This window comes from Theropithecus gelada, chromosome 19 (genome assembly GCF_003255815.1).
Source record: "Theropithecus gelada isolate Dixy chromosome 19, Tgel_1.0, whole genome shotgun sequence".
In the NCBI taxonomy this organism is placed as follows: Eukaryota; Metazoa; Chordata; class Mammalia; order Primates; family Cercopithecidae; genus Theropithecus; species Theropithecus gelada.
Window position 1 is genome coordinate 8,411,076 of NC_037687.1, and position 13,421 is coordinate 8,424,496.

A 13,421-nucleotide genomic window follows, 5' to 3' on the forward strand; every position below is an offset into this window, starting at 1 on the left:
TTTTTTTTGTAGAGACGGGGTTTCACCGTGTTAGCCAGGATGGTCTCGATCTCCTGACCTCGTGATCTGCCCGTCTCGGCCTCCCAAAGTGCTGGGATTACAGGCTTGAGCCACTGCGCCCGGCCTCTTTTTTTTTTCAATTGAGACAGCCACGGAGTCTCACTCTGTCACCCAGGCTTGAGTGCACTGGTGCCATGTTGGCTCACTGCAACCTCCGCCTCCCGGGTTCAAGGAATTCTCCAACCTCAGCCTCCTGAGTAGCTGGGATTACAGGTGTGTGGCACCGTGCCCGACTAATTTTTTTTTTATTTTTTTGAGATGGAGTCTCACTCTGTTGCCCAGGCTGGAGTCCAGTGGCGTGATCTTGGCTCACTGCAACCCTTTCTTCCCAGGTTCATGTGATTCTCCTGCCTCACCCTCCCAAGTAGCTGGGACTACAAGCGTGCACCACCACGCCCAGCTAATTTTTGTATTTTTAGTAGAGATGGGGTTTCTCCATGTTGTCCAGGCTGGTCTTGAACTCCTGACCTCAGGTGGTCCACCCGCCTTGGCCTCCCACCATGACTGGCCCCGGCTAATTTTTGTATTTTTAGTAGAGACAGGTTTTTGCCATGTTGGCCAGGCTGGTCTGGAACTCCTGACCTCAAGTCATCTGCCTGCCTGGAACTCCCAAAATGTTGGGATTATAGGTGTGAGCCGCCACGCCCAGCCAACCTTGTGCATCTGTGAAATAGGGATGCATTGCCTTGCTACCTTGTGGGGATTTGGGAGTGGAGGATACAGATTTAGGGACATGCAGGCAAGGTGCTTGCCTGGAAGCTGCTTGTGTTTTCACGAAGGCATTAACTTTGGAGCTGGGCAGGAGGTACGGGCCTGCTCCCTACTCACCCAGCACAGACTTTTTTTTTTTTTTTTTTTTTTTTTTTTTTTAGACTGAGTCTGGCTCGGTAGCCCAGGCTGGAGTGCAGTGGCCGGATCTCAGCTCACTGCAAGCTCCGCCTCCCGGGTTTACGCCATTCTCCTGCCTCAGCCTCTGGAGTAGCTGGGACCACAGGTGCCCGCCACCGCGCCCGGCTAGTTTTTTGTATTTTTTAGTAGAGACGGGGTTTCACCGTGTTAGCCAGGATGGTCTCGATCTCCTGACCTTGTGATCCGCCCGTCTCAGCCTCCCAAAGTGCTGGGATTACAGGCTTGAGCCACCGCGCCCGGCACCAGCACAGACTTCTAAGAAACCCTCGGCAGCCTCCCTCCCCTGCCACTGCCACACCTGCCTCCAGGCCACACGTCCCTCCTGAGTTTCAGGCCCAAGTTCTGCCTGGACATCCCCTCAGCTACCTTGAACACAACAGGTCTAAATGAATCAGGCCGGATGTCGTGGCTCATGCCTGTAATCCCAGCACTTTGTCAGGAGTTCAAGGCCAGCCTGGCCAATGTGGTGAAACCCTGGCTCTACTAAAAATACAAAAATTAAGCCGGGCGCGGTGGCTCAAGCCTGTAATCCCAGCACTTTGGGAGGCCGAGACGGGNCCATCTCAAACAAAAATACAAATACATAAATCAATTAATTAAATAAATAAATAAGGGCTGGGCGCGGTGGCTCATGCCTGTAATCCCAGCACTTTGGGGGGCCAAGGTGGACAGATCACGAGGTTAGGAGATCGAGACCACGGTGAAACCCCGTCTCTACTAAAAATACAAAAAATTAGCCTGGCGTGGTGGTGGGCACCTGTAGACCCAGCTACTTGGGAAGCTGACACAGGAGAATGGCATGAACCTGGGAGGTGGAGGTTGCAGTGAGCTGAGATCGCACCACTACACTCCAGCCTGGGTGACAGAGCAAGACTCCGTCTCAAATAAATAAATGGATGGATGGATGGATGGATGGATGGATGGATGAATGGAACCTAACATCTTGTCGTCAACCCAGGAGCGGCTCTGTCATGACCTTGGATACTAGGCTTGAAACTTCCCTGCTTTATATACCACCAAGTCCTGCTTTTTTTTTTTTTTTTTTTTTTTGAGACAGGGTGTCTGCTGCCCAGGCTGGAGTACAGTGGTGCAGTCACAGCCTCACTGCAATCTTGACCTCCTGGACCTAAGCAATCCTCTTGTCTCAGCATCCCAAATAGCTGGGACTACAGATGCTTGTCACCACGCCTGGCTGATTTTTAAATTTTTTTGTAGAGATGAGGTCTTGCTCTGTGGCCCAGGCTGGTCTGGAATCTTGGGCTTATGGGATCCTCCTGCCTTGGCCTCCCAAAGCCCTGGGATTGGCTCAAATGATCTTCCTGCCTCGGGATCCCAACGTGCTGGGATTATAGGCATCAGCCACCGCACCCGGCCTGATGCTTGCTTTTGATTACTGGATTCGCCCACTGCTCCCACGCCTCCTGCTGCCAGCCTGGGCCACACCTTTGCCTACAACAGCCTTCTCAGTGGCCCTTGGCCTCTGGGCTCCCCTCATGTAGTTCCACCCAGCAGGAGCCAGCAGGTCCTAAAATGTTACTTGCTCTTACACCAGGAGCATGGCAGAAAATGCCCTTGCCCCGAATGTTTTGCAGGGACTCGGGCAGGCCACCAACAAACCTCTGCCCTTGGGGCTGGGGCTGGAGTCATCTCTGGGTTCCACGTCGTCATACAGCTCGTAGATCTCATCTGGGATCCTGCGGGGATACCTGAGATGAGGCCTCTTTTTTTTTTTTTGAGATGGAGTTTTGCTCTGTCACCCAGGCTGGAGTGCAGGGGCGTGATCTTGGCTCACAGCAGCCTCCACCTCCCGGGTTCAAGCGATTCTCCTGCCTCAGCCTCCCGAGTAGGTGGGATTACAGGTGCCCCCCACCACGCCTAGCTAATTTTTTTTTTTTCTTCTGAGATGGAGTTTTGCTCTTGTTGCCCAGGCTGGAATGCAATGGCATGATCTTGGCTCACTGCAACCTCCGCCTCCCAGGTTCAAGCAATTCTCCTGCCTCAGCCTCCCGAGCAGCTGGGATTACAGGCATGCGCCAGCATGCCCAGCTAATTTTGTATTTTTAGTAGAGACGGGGTTTCACCATGTAGCCCAGGCTGGTCTTGACCTCTGACCTTAGGTGATTGGCCTGCCTCGGCCTCCCAAAGTGCTGGGATTACAGGCGTGAGTCACTGCTCCCGGCCGAGATGAGGCCCCTTTGAGCCCCACAATCTGCACCCACCCCAGCTTCCTCCCCACACTCACGGCGGGATGTCTTCAGGCTGTCGGGCCTGGAAGTGGAGCGCAGCGGCCGAGCGGGTCCTCCGTAGATCTGTGGGGTAGAGAGTGCGGCAGGGAGGCCGGTACTGCCTGGGATCTCAGCCCCGCCTCCTGCCGGTGCCGCCCGCCCTCACCCACCTGTGGATGCTGCAGAGCGTCTCCGAAAGCTCTGCATATCCACGGGGCCCGGGGGCAGCGGAGGCTTGGCTGGAGGGGGTCCCAGGCTGCTGACAGCGGGCAGAGGCCTCCGCCGGGGTGGATGGCTGGGTCTGAGGCCTGGCCTGGCCCCTCCACTGTGAACAAGGCCTCCTGACCTCCAGCGGGGTGTCCCAGCAAGTCCAAACCCAGGGCTGAGCGGGTGCCGGGAGCTGGAGCCGGCCACGGCCGCAGGCAGTGAGCTCTCGGAAGCGGAGCTGGGGAGTAGAGGCTTTCGAGGGAGATCACCGAAGAACTCAGGCTGCGGGTGTCTCTTGAGGACAGCGTTGGGTTCAGGCTGTGAGAACTTGCGGGGTGGCCCCCGGCGGTCCGGCTGCAGCAACTTCCTGGGGAGGGAGTTGAACTCGGGCTCTGAGGAGGTCCTGGGGAGGCCGCCCAGCTCGGGCTGCGGGGGCTTCTTGGAGAGCGCTTTGAATTCGGCGGGCCGCGGCCTCTTGGGAAGCACGCTGACTTCGGGCTCTGAGGAGGTCCTGGTGAGGTCCCCAAGCTCCGGCTGCGGAGGCTTCTTGGGAAAGTCACTCAGCGGAGGCTGGGAGGCCTTTTTGGGAAAGGCGCTGGAGTCGTGCTTCGGCTCACCGGACTGAGGCTTCCAGAAAGGAGTCTGAGCCGCCTCGCTGAACTCAGGCTGCGGCACGGACTTCTTAGGGAGGCCATCCGCCTGAGGCTGTGGGGGCTTTCTGGGGTGCACACTGAACTCGGGCTGCACCGGCTTCTTGGGAATGCTACTGAAGTTGGGCTTCGGGGAGTGGGGGAGGGACTCAGTGGCCTCAGGCTTCCAGGGCGGTGTCTGAGGGACGTCACTGGACTCAGGCTGCGGCAGGGACGTCTTAGGGAGGCTACCGACCTGAGGCTGTGGGGGCTTTTTGGGGTGCATGTTGACCTCAGGCTGCGCGGGCTTCTTGGGAAAGGTACTGAACTCAGGCTGCGGGGGCTTTGGGGTAGCCTCACTGGCCTCGGGCTGCCAGAGCTTCCTGGGGAATGCATTGGATTTGGGTTCAGATGGGAGTCTGGCGGGGTGACTGAGCTCGTTGGACTGCTGGGGTTTCCGGACAGGCGTATTGGGCTCCGGCAGCGAGGTCTTCACAGGGGCCTCACCGACCTCAGGCTGCGGGGGCTTCCTTGGAAATGGAGTGGCCTCCAGCTGGGGGAACTTCTTGGAGACGTCACTGAACTCCAGTTTGGACGGCTTCTTGGGGAGGTCAGTGAACTCAGGCGGCGGAGGCTTCTTGGGGAGGTCAGTGAACTCAGGCGGCGGGGGTTTCTTGGGAAGATCAGTGACCTCAGGCGGCGGGGGTTTCTTGAGGTGCTCGCTTAGCTCGGGCTGGGGGAACTTCTTGAGTTTACTGAACTCAGGCTTCGGGGGTTTTTTGGGCAGGTCGCTGGGCTCCGGCTGAGAGGCCTGGAATTTTGCTTTGATGCTCCGGAAGTCCTGATGGCTCTCCTAGGAGACACACAGCCAATGAGGCAGGGGCTCAAACACACAGAAGGGGCATGGAAGGGAGGGACTGGGGACCCTCAGGCACAGCCCACAACCACCACCCCTGCACCCAGGCCCCATCAGCCCTCGGCTCTCTTTCTGAGGAGCCCCCATTGATCCTAGGATCCTGGAGCCCACACCCCTCCCTACTTCTCCATTTAGTGCTGATTCCACACCCAACCTCCTCTAGCAGGAGTGGAACTCCTGACATCCCTCCTGCAGCCTCCAGTCCCACAGCCCTCCCCGCATGGGTGGTACCCCAACCCCCCAGCATCCTTGACCCCCTCGTTCTTTCACCCCCACACTGCATGTCTCCAGTCTCATTCCATTGCCCAGGCTGGAGTGCAGTGGTGTAATCACAGCTCACTGCAGCCTCCAACTCTTGGGCTCCAATGATCCCCCAGCCTCCCGAGTAGCTGGGATTACAGGCTTGAGCCGCCACGCCCAGGCCTGGAGTCCCTTCTGTGCTAATTTCAAAACACATCCGGAATCCAACCACTTCTCACTGCCTTCACCGTTGTCACCCCAGGAGGTAGTGGGAGGCAGCGTCTGCCCTCCCCCAACCAACTGCCTGGATTATTCTAACAAGCCCTTCCCCAGTCACTGCCTACCCCCTTCCCTGGTCAGTTCCCCCCATGACAGCGGGAGGGAGAAGCCTGTTGAGCCCTGAGTCTGTTTGTGTCTCTCTGCTCAAAACCCGGCAATGCTTCCTCATGTCCCTGTAGTTCAAGCTAAATGCCTCATAAAGGCCTGGGCGAACCAGCCTCCCCACCTAGCCACCTCTTCCTCCCTGCACCCTGAACACTTCCCTCTGACCTCGGGGCCTCTGCCCTGTCCCTGACCCAGGACATGTCCCTGCACTACCTGGTTCTCTCCTCTTCCTCCTCCCAGTCTCTGTTCTCATATTTCCTTATTAGAGAGGCTGTCTGAGGCCACCCTATTTTATTTGTTTATTTTTACTTTTTTGAGATGGAGTCTTGCTCTGTCACCCAGACTGGAGTGCAATCCGTGATCTTGGCTCACTGCAATCTCCGCTTCCCAGGTTCAAATGATTCTCATGCCTCAACCGTCTGAGTATCTGGGATAACAGGCACCCGCCACCACGCCTGGCTAATTTTTGTATTTTTACTAGAGACAGGGTTTCACCATGTTGGCCAGGCTTGTCTCAAACTCCTGACCTCAGGTGACCGCCCGCCTCGGCCTCCCAAAGTACTGGGATTACAGGTGTGAGCCACCGTGCCCGGCCTAGATCACCCTATTTTTCTTTCTTTTTTCTTTTCTTTTTTTTTTTTTGAGACGGAGTCTCACTCTGTCCCCAGGTTGGAGTGCAGTGGCGAAATCTCAACTCACTGCAACCTCCGCCTCCCGGGTTCAAGCGATTCTACTGCCTCAGTGTCCTGAGTAGCTGGGATCACAGGTGTCTGCCACGACGCCCGGCTAATATTTTTTGTATTTTTAATGGAGACAAGGTTTTACCATGTTGGCCAGGATGGTCTCAAACTCCTGACCTCAAGTGATCCGCCCACCTCAGCCTCCCAAAGTGCTGGGATTGCAAGGCATGAGCCATCACACCTGGCCTAGACCACCTTATTTTAAATGGATCACCCCATCCCACTACTGCCCTGTGCAGTCAGCATACATGATTTTCCCCATTGTACCCACCCCATGTATCATACTATTTTACATTGCTTTTAATGTGTCTTGAAAAATTTTTTTTTTTTTTTGTCTCTCTATACCGCAACTTCCCCCAGTTCCTCAGCCTCTGCAAGGCAGAGACTTGGCTCATTCATTCATTGCTATCTTCCCAGGGCCTGGAACATAGTAGGTGCTCAGTAAATATTTGCTGAACTAAACAATATTTAGGCGGCACAAAGACAGTCATGTACTCAGACTGACCATCAGGAAAACACAGAGACGCCTGGAGACGGCTATGCAGTCCCTCTCACACCGTCTCCGACATGCGGGCTGATGGTCAGGAATGCTCACAGTTGACAGTGCCTGAGAGGACCGGTGCGGACACCATTGGCACATGTGCCGTCTCCTGCACACCCAGCTGTCCCAGCTGCCCTCCTAGCTGGCCCGGCAACCACTGCCCACAGATGTAGGCAGATTCACAAGGAGGCCAGGCCTCCTTGGCCCTACAAACGCCCCCTTCACCTGTGGTCGAGGAGACTGGGGGAGGGCAAGGGCAGAAGCGTGTGGCCTTTACCTCCTGTGTGTACCTCACTTTCCCCATCCAGAGGACCAGAGACCAGGAGTGCTCCTTGAAAAGGCAGCGATTCCCACCTGGGGCCTGAAGTGCCCCTGCCGAAGCCCCCAGTGGTTTGAAGGAAGTGCTCCCGGGTGACCACAAGGCTAGATAAGTCAGGGTTAGCAGGTCACAACTTGGGTGACTGGTCGGGGGAGGGCCATGACCCACTTTGTCACCCCACAGGAAAGCACTGCTCTCACCCCAGCTGCCTGTTCCCACATTGCTGCTCATGTTGACCTAGGGAGACGGGAGACGTCCCCCCGGGTAGTCCCATCTGTCCCCCTCGCAGTCCCAATCTGAGCCTGAGCCCCCAGGAGCCCGCGCTGTCCTGGGGTGTGCCTGGCGGCCTCCTACCTCGGGTCCTTTTTGCTGACCCTTCCCGTTTCCCAGATGTCTTTCGCAGCGCCCCCTGCCCCTCCACAGGTGGATCCTATCCTCCAGGGAACACCTGGGTCCCTTGCTTCCCGGCTATCGAGGCACAGGCCTCTCTCCGTACTCACCATGGCTGCAGGCAGGTGATGGGCCACGGGATGAGTGGGACCCGAGCTGGGGCCGCTGCCTTCAGGAAGTGACTGTGGCTTCTGCTCCACGGCCAGCACACAGGGTGGGGGCTGCTGGAGGTGGGGCGGGGGAGGGCAGAGGAGGAAGGGAAGGAGGTGGGGAGGCTCCAATCTGTCTCCAGATCCTGCCAGCCACTTCTTTTTTTTTGAGACTGAGTCTTGCTCTGTCGCCCAGGCTGGAGTGCCATGGTGCCATCTCGGCTCACTGCAACTTCTGCCTCCCGGGTTCAGGCAATTCTCTTGTATCAACCTCCTGAGTAGATGCGATTATAGGCACGCACCACCACTCCTGGCTATGTTTTGTATCTTTAGTAGAGAAGAGGTTTCACTGTGTTGGGCAGGCTGGTCTCAAACTCCTGACCTCAAGGGATCAGTCCGCCTTGGCCTCCCAAAGTGCTGGGATTACAGGCGTGAGCCACTGCGCCTGGCCCCTCCCGGGCACTTCTATTTCCCTTGAATTCCTGGCCTGCCTGCTACTGTCCCAAGCTTGGGGCATTGGTTGCCTGCATGTTCCTAACATGGTCACTAGTTTCTTTTTTTTTTTTTTTTATTTGAGACAGAGTCTCACTCTGTTGCTCAGACTGGAGTGCAGTGGTGTAATCTTGGCTCACTGCAACCTCCGCCTCACAGGTTCAAACAATTCTCCTGCCTCAGTCTCCTGAGTAGCTGGAATTACAAGCAAGCACCACCATGCCTGGCTAATTTTTTGTATTTTTAGTAGAGATGAGGGTTCACCATGTTGGTCAGGCTAGTCTTGAACTCCTAACCTCAGGTGATCTGCCCGCCTTGGCCTCCCAAAGTGCTGGGATGACAGGCATGATCCACCGCACCTGACCAAGTAGTTTCTTACTCTCTGTAGTCCCCGTCATTCCCACCACTTTGGTGTCCCCATCTCTGGACTCCAGGGAGGACTCCATGCCAGGCCCTGGTGACCTCCTGGGCTGGAGAGCCACAGGATGGGGAGATCTCAGCAGGTCAGGGGTACGGACAGCTCTGGGGTTTAGGAGGCTCCTGGGGAGGCCCAGAGGCCCAGGACGTGGGGGCCCATGTGACCGGGTGAGGCCTCTGCTGTCTGCCCCGGTTGGCTCATCCGCCCTCCTCATTTCATTCCTCCCAGGGCTGCCACCCTGTGCAGAAAGCTCAGCTGGATTTGGGGGTTGGTGGGTGAGTGGTGTCAAAGGCCTTGCACCTGGGCCGGGCATGGTGGCTCATGCCTGTAATCCTAACACTTTGGGAGGCTGAAGCAGGAGGATCCCTTCAGCCCAGGAGTTCAAGACCAGCTAGGGCAACATAGCAAGACTCCATCTATACAAAAAACATAAAACATTAGCCAGGTGTGGCTGGGCGCGGTGGCTCACGCCTATAATCCCAGCACTTTGGGAGGCCGAAGTGGGTGGATCACGAAGTTAGGAGATCAAGACTATCCTGGCTAACACGGTGAAACTCCATCTCTACTAAAAATACAAAAAATTAGCTGGGCGTGTTGGCAGATGCCTGTAGTCCCAGCTACTTGGGAGGCTGAGTCAGGAGAATGGCGTGAACCCAGGAGGCAGAGCTTACAGTGAGCAGAGATCGCGCTACTGCACTCCAGCCTGGGCGACAGAGCCAGACTCTGTCTCAAAAAAAAAAAAAAGAAAATATTAGCCAGGTGTGATGGTACGTGCCTGTGGTCTCAGCTGCTTGGGAGGCTGGGGTGGGAGGATTGTTTGAGCCCAGGAAGCAGAGGCTGCAGTGAGCTATAATCACACTGCTGCACTCCAGCCTGGATGACAGAGCAAGACCCAATCTCAATCAATCAATCAATCAAGAGCCACAGTAAAAAAAAAAAAAAAAAAAGGCTGAGCGAGGTAGCTCATGCCTGTAATATGAGCCTTTGGGAGGTTGAGGCAGGCGGATCACCTGAGGTCGGGAGTTTAAGACCAGTCTGGACAACATAGAGAAACCCTGTCTCTACTAAAAATACAAAAATTAGCTCAGCATGGTGGCACATGCCTATAATCCTGGCTACTCGGGAGGCTGCGGCAGGAGAATTGCTTGAACCCGGGAGGCAGAGGTTGCAGTGAGCTGAGATGGCGCCACTGCACTCCAGTCTAGGTGACAGAGCGAAACTCCATCTAAAAAAAAACCCAAAAAACAGAACCTCCAAGAAACTCTGACTTAATCAGTCTGAGGTGTGGCCTGAGCAAGTTTTTAAAAATTTTTTAATTGTTTTTGAGACAAAGTCCTGCTCTGTCACCCAGTCTGCCTCCCGGGTTCAAGTGGCTGGGATTACAGGTGTCCACCAACATGCCTGGCTAATTTTCTGGATTTTTAGTAGAGATGGGGTTTCACCATTGACCAGGCTGGTCTCAAACTCCGGACCTCAAGTGATCTACCCGCCTGGACCTCCCAAAGTGCTGGGATTACAGGCGTGAGTCACCGCGCCTGGCCTGCCCGTTTGTTTTCACACCTCCTTTAAGAGCACAGACATCATGATTCTGCCATCTTGCCATCTCTGTTGTGCCTTTGCATCTGGTCCGGGGTCACAGTTGCCAGATGTGGGTTGCCCTCCCAAACGGGAGTCTCGGGAGGACAGTATGGGCCCTCTGTGGGTCTCCAGAACCTGGGTAAGTGAAGGAAAGAATGAAAGAACAAGTAGCCGGGCCTGGTGGCTCATGCCTGTAATCCCAGAACTTCGGGAAGCCAGGCGGGCGGATCACCTGAGGTCAGGAGTTCGAGAGCAGACTGGCCAACATGGTGAAACCCTGTCTCTACTAAAAATACAAAAATTAGCTGGGGGTGTTTGTGCACACCTGTAATCCCAGCTACCTGGGAGGGTGAGGCGGGAGAACTGCTTGCACCCGGGAGGCGGAGGTTGCAGTGAGCTGAGATTGTGCCACTGCACTCCAGCCTGGGTGACAGGGCGGGACTCCGTCTCAAATAAATAAATAATAATAAATAAATATAAATAAATAAATCAACCAATTCTTGGCCACAGTAGGTGCTCAATCAAGGTAATTAAGGGATTGGATGACAGCTGATGGATTCCCAGGTGCCTGGGTCGGTCACACTGCCCGTGCACTCTCGCAGCTAGGAGGGTCCAGACAGGGCGCGCACACCAAGGCACCACGGGGGCGCCGTGGGGGTGACGCGCAGGTCCCGGCGCGGTCGTCATGGTGCGCCTGCCACCAACTCCCCTTTGTGTATTTGGCGCCTCCGCAGGGGCTCCCGGCAGGGTTCCGCGCTGCACGGCCGCAGATAGGGGCCGATAGGGCTCTGAAATCCGAGAGAAGCAAGCCCGGACCAGGGGGAGTGAGAGTTCTTTAGGGCGCGGCTCCGGGACCCTGCGGGGTCGGAAACCGGAACAAGTGTGCGCAGGGGGAGGAGCCCACGGCCGCGGAGCGCTTTCCTCCTCCCTGCTCCCGGCCCGCAGTGAGGGTAACCGGACCGGCACCTGCTGATGACAGCTGGGGCTGGACAAATGCCGGGCGGTGCACGGGCCTCTGGCCGGCCTCAGAGCTGTTCAGCACAAGCCCGCGGCTTCCAGCCAACCTGCCTGCTATCCGCACGGCGCTCCCGGCTTTCATTCCCCCGAGTCTGAGACTCCTGGGCGCCCCCTGCTGGGCGGAGCCGGGGCCCAAGAGGACTGGGTTCCTGTGCATGGGGGTTGGGAGCCGGTTTGAGGGTAGGAGGTCGTTTTTGTAGTGGACAGGGTGAACGGCGGAAGCCAGGTGGTGACCCAGCTCCCCAGGCCTCGGGGCAGTCAGTTCACTCCAGAGGGCAGTGTGATGGCCGTGGGCCCGCTGTACACACAGGAAGGGCTGTACCATCTCCGTGGGTGACGGGGTAAGGGAGAGGTCCCTGGACGGAGGTGTCGGCTCTGGGTCTCTTTGGAAAGATAGTGACAGATTGGGAAGTAGCGTGGGCTAGATCTGGGGGTGGCCGAATGAGGAAACTGATGGGGACGAAGACTCCTGCTGGCCTCCGGGACCCTGGAGAGGGGTTAGGGGCCTGGGGGACAGAGAACACAGCGCTATCCCTGGAGATGGGGGATAGGCTTGGACTACAGCCAGATCTAGAGACCTCCAGAGTGCGGGAACAGGGGCGTGTCCTCTGGACCTGCTGCCAGGGTTTCCTCATCCCGTGGTAACTGTGCGCAGCTCCCAAGATGGTGCAGAATCAGTGGCCCTGACTTGGAACTGGCGCTGGCTAGAGGCCTCCTAGTCTCACCTTCTCTATGTATCTGTAAAATGGGCCCCTTCACCTGTCCCACCCTCCTCCCCAGGCAGCCATGGGCTCGGGATGTGACGTTCTCAGCAGACATTTCCCAAGTCCCTCCTCTCCCCGCAGCCTCTCTTTTCATCCTCCCATCCACCCCAAAGGGCTCACCCATCATCATGACACCCTTTTAAGGACGAGGGAATTGGGAGGCGGGGAGGTCGAGTCTTTTCCAGGGTCCCACAGTGGTGGTTTCAAGGCTTCTGGCTGAGAAGGGGGAGCTTAGGGGGCCTTGGAGCCCCGGGGCCTCCTGATGGCCTGTCCAACCCCATCCTGAGTGACAGCGACCTCAGCTGGGGCCTAGGGGTGCTGGGAGAGTGGACACCCAGCCCAAGCCACGTGAGCTGAGGCTGCAGCCCCATCACATCACAGCCCCATCAAGGACAGGGCGGTCTTCAGGCCCCTGGTGAGGCTGTGGGCAGTGGGGCAGACAGACGGGTCCTAAGGACCTGAGGATCCCCTCCTGCCCCTTGCAGTGGCTGAAGGGCTTCCGGAGCCCAGAGCTGTCCATCTTTGAGGTGACATGGCATTGAGCAGGTGTGGGGCAGGTGGCCCTTGGCTTGTCTACCTGGATGGCTTTGACTCAGAGCCTGAGGTGGACACGGTGGTGGATGAAAAGTCCAAGGAAGATAGGTGTGGTGACTCACGCCTGTAATCCCAGCACGTTGGGAGGCCGAGGCAGGTGGATCAGCTGAGGTCATGAGTTCGAGACCAGCCTGGCCAACATGCTGAAACCCCATCTCTACTGAAAATACAAAAAATTAGCCAGGCATGGTAGATGGCACCTGTAATCTCAGCTACTCGGGAGGGTTAGGCAGGAGAATGGCGTGAACCTGGGAGGTGGAGGTTGCAGTGAGTCGAGATGGCGCCACTGCACTCCAGCCTGGGCTACAACGCGAGACTCAGTCTCAAAAAAAAAAAAAAAGAAAAAAATCTGAGAAAGACAACAAGGAAGGTGTTGGGGGGCAAGGAGAAGGTGGGAGGGCAGTGACGGAGGAGTGGGGTCCGGGGGCCCCATCCAGGGGTCACTGGTGTCTTGGCTGCAGATGCCAGGATGAGGAGGTGAGGGGGACCCCGAAGTGGATTTAAAGAATGGAGAAAGAGAAGGAGGTAAAGATTGAGACAGGTGGACTGGGGTGAAGGAGGTCCCTGGGCTACTGGGAGAACAGGACCTTCATCGACAGGGCTGTGGGAAGCCACTGAAGGGTGCTGGGCAGGAGAGGGGAACAATCAGAAGAGACCCTGGCAGGATGTGGTGGCTCACACTTGTAATCCCAGTACTTTGGGAGACCAAGGTGGGTGGATCACCTGAGGTCAGGAGTTCGAGACCAGCCTGGCCAACATGTTGAAACCTCGTCGCTACTAAAAACACAAGAAGTTAGGCAGGGGTGATGGCAGGCGCCCGTAATCCCAGTTACTTGGAGTCTGAGTCAG

General features: G+C 56.7%; 1 protein-coding gene across 1 annotated transcript in view; it reads right to left on the reverse strand.

Annotated features, from left to right (window-relative positions):
- The window catches only part of PRAM1 (PML-RARA regulated adaptor molecule 1), a 16,459-nt gene extending 5,163 nt beyond the window's left edge, over positions 1-11,296 (reverse strand). Inside the window, exons 1-7 of the mRNA XM_025367834.1 lie at positions 11,070-11,296; positions 10,829-10,985; positions 7,671-7,784; positions 4,323-4,883; positions 3,365-4,136; positions 3,212-3,278; positions 2,587-2,663 (exon numbers count right to left, since the gene is read on the reverse strand). Of these exons, the coding sequence (XP_025223619.1) occupies positions 2,587-2,663; positions 3,212-3,278; positions 3,365-4,136; positions 4,323-4,883; positions 7,671-7,784; positions 10,829-10,985; positions 11,070-11,296 (1,975 nt within the window). The remainder of the gene's footprint in view (positions 1-2,586; positions 2,664-3,211; positions 3,279-3,364; positions 4,137-4,322; positions 4,884-7,670; positions 7,785-10,828; positions 10,986-11,069) is intronic.
- Positions 11,297-13,421: the final 2,125 nt, after the last annotated feature.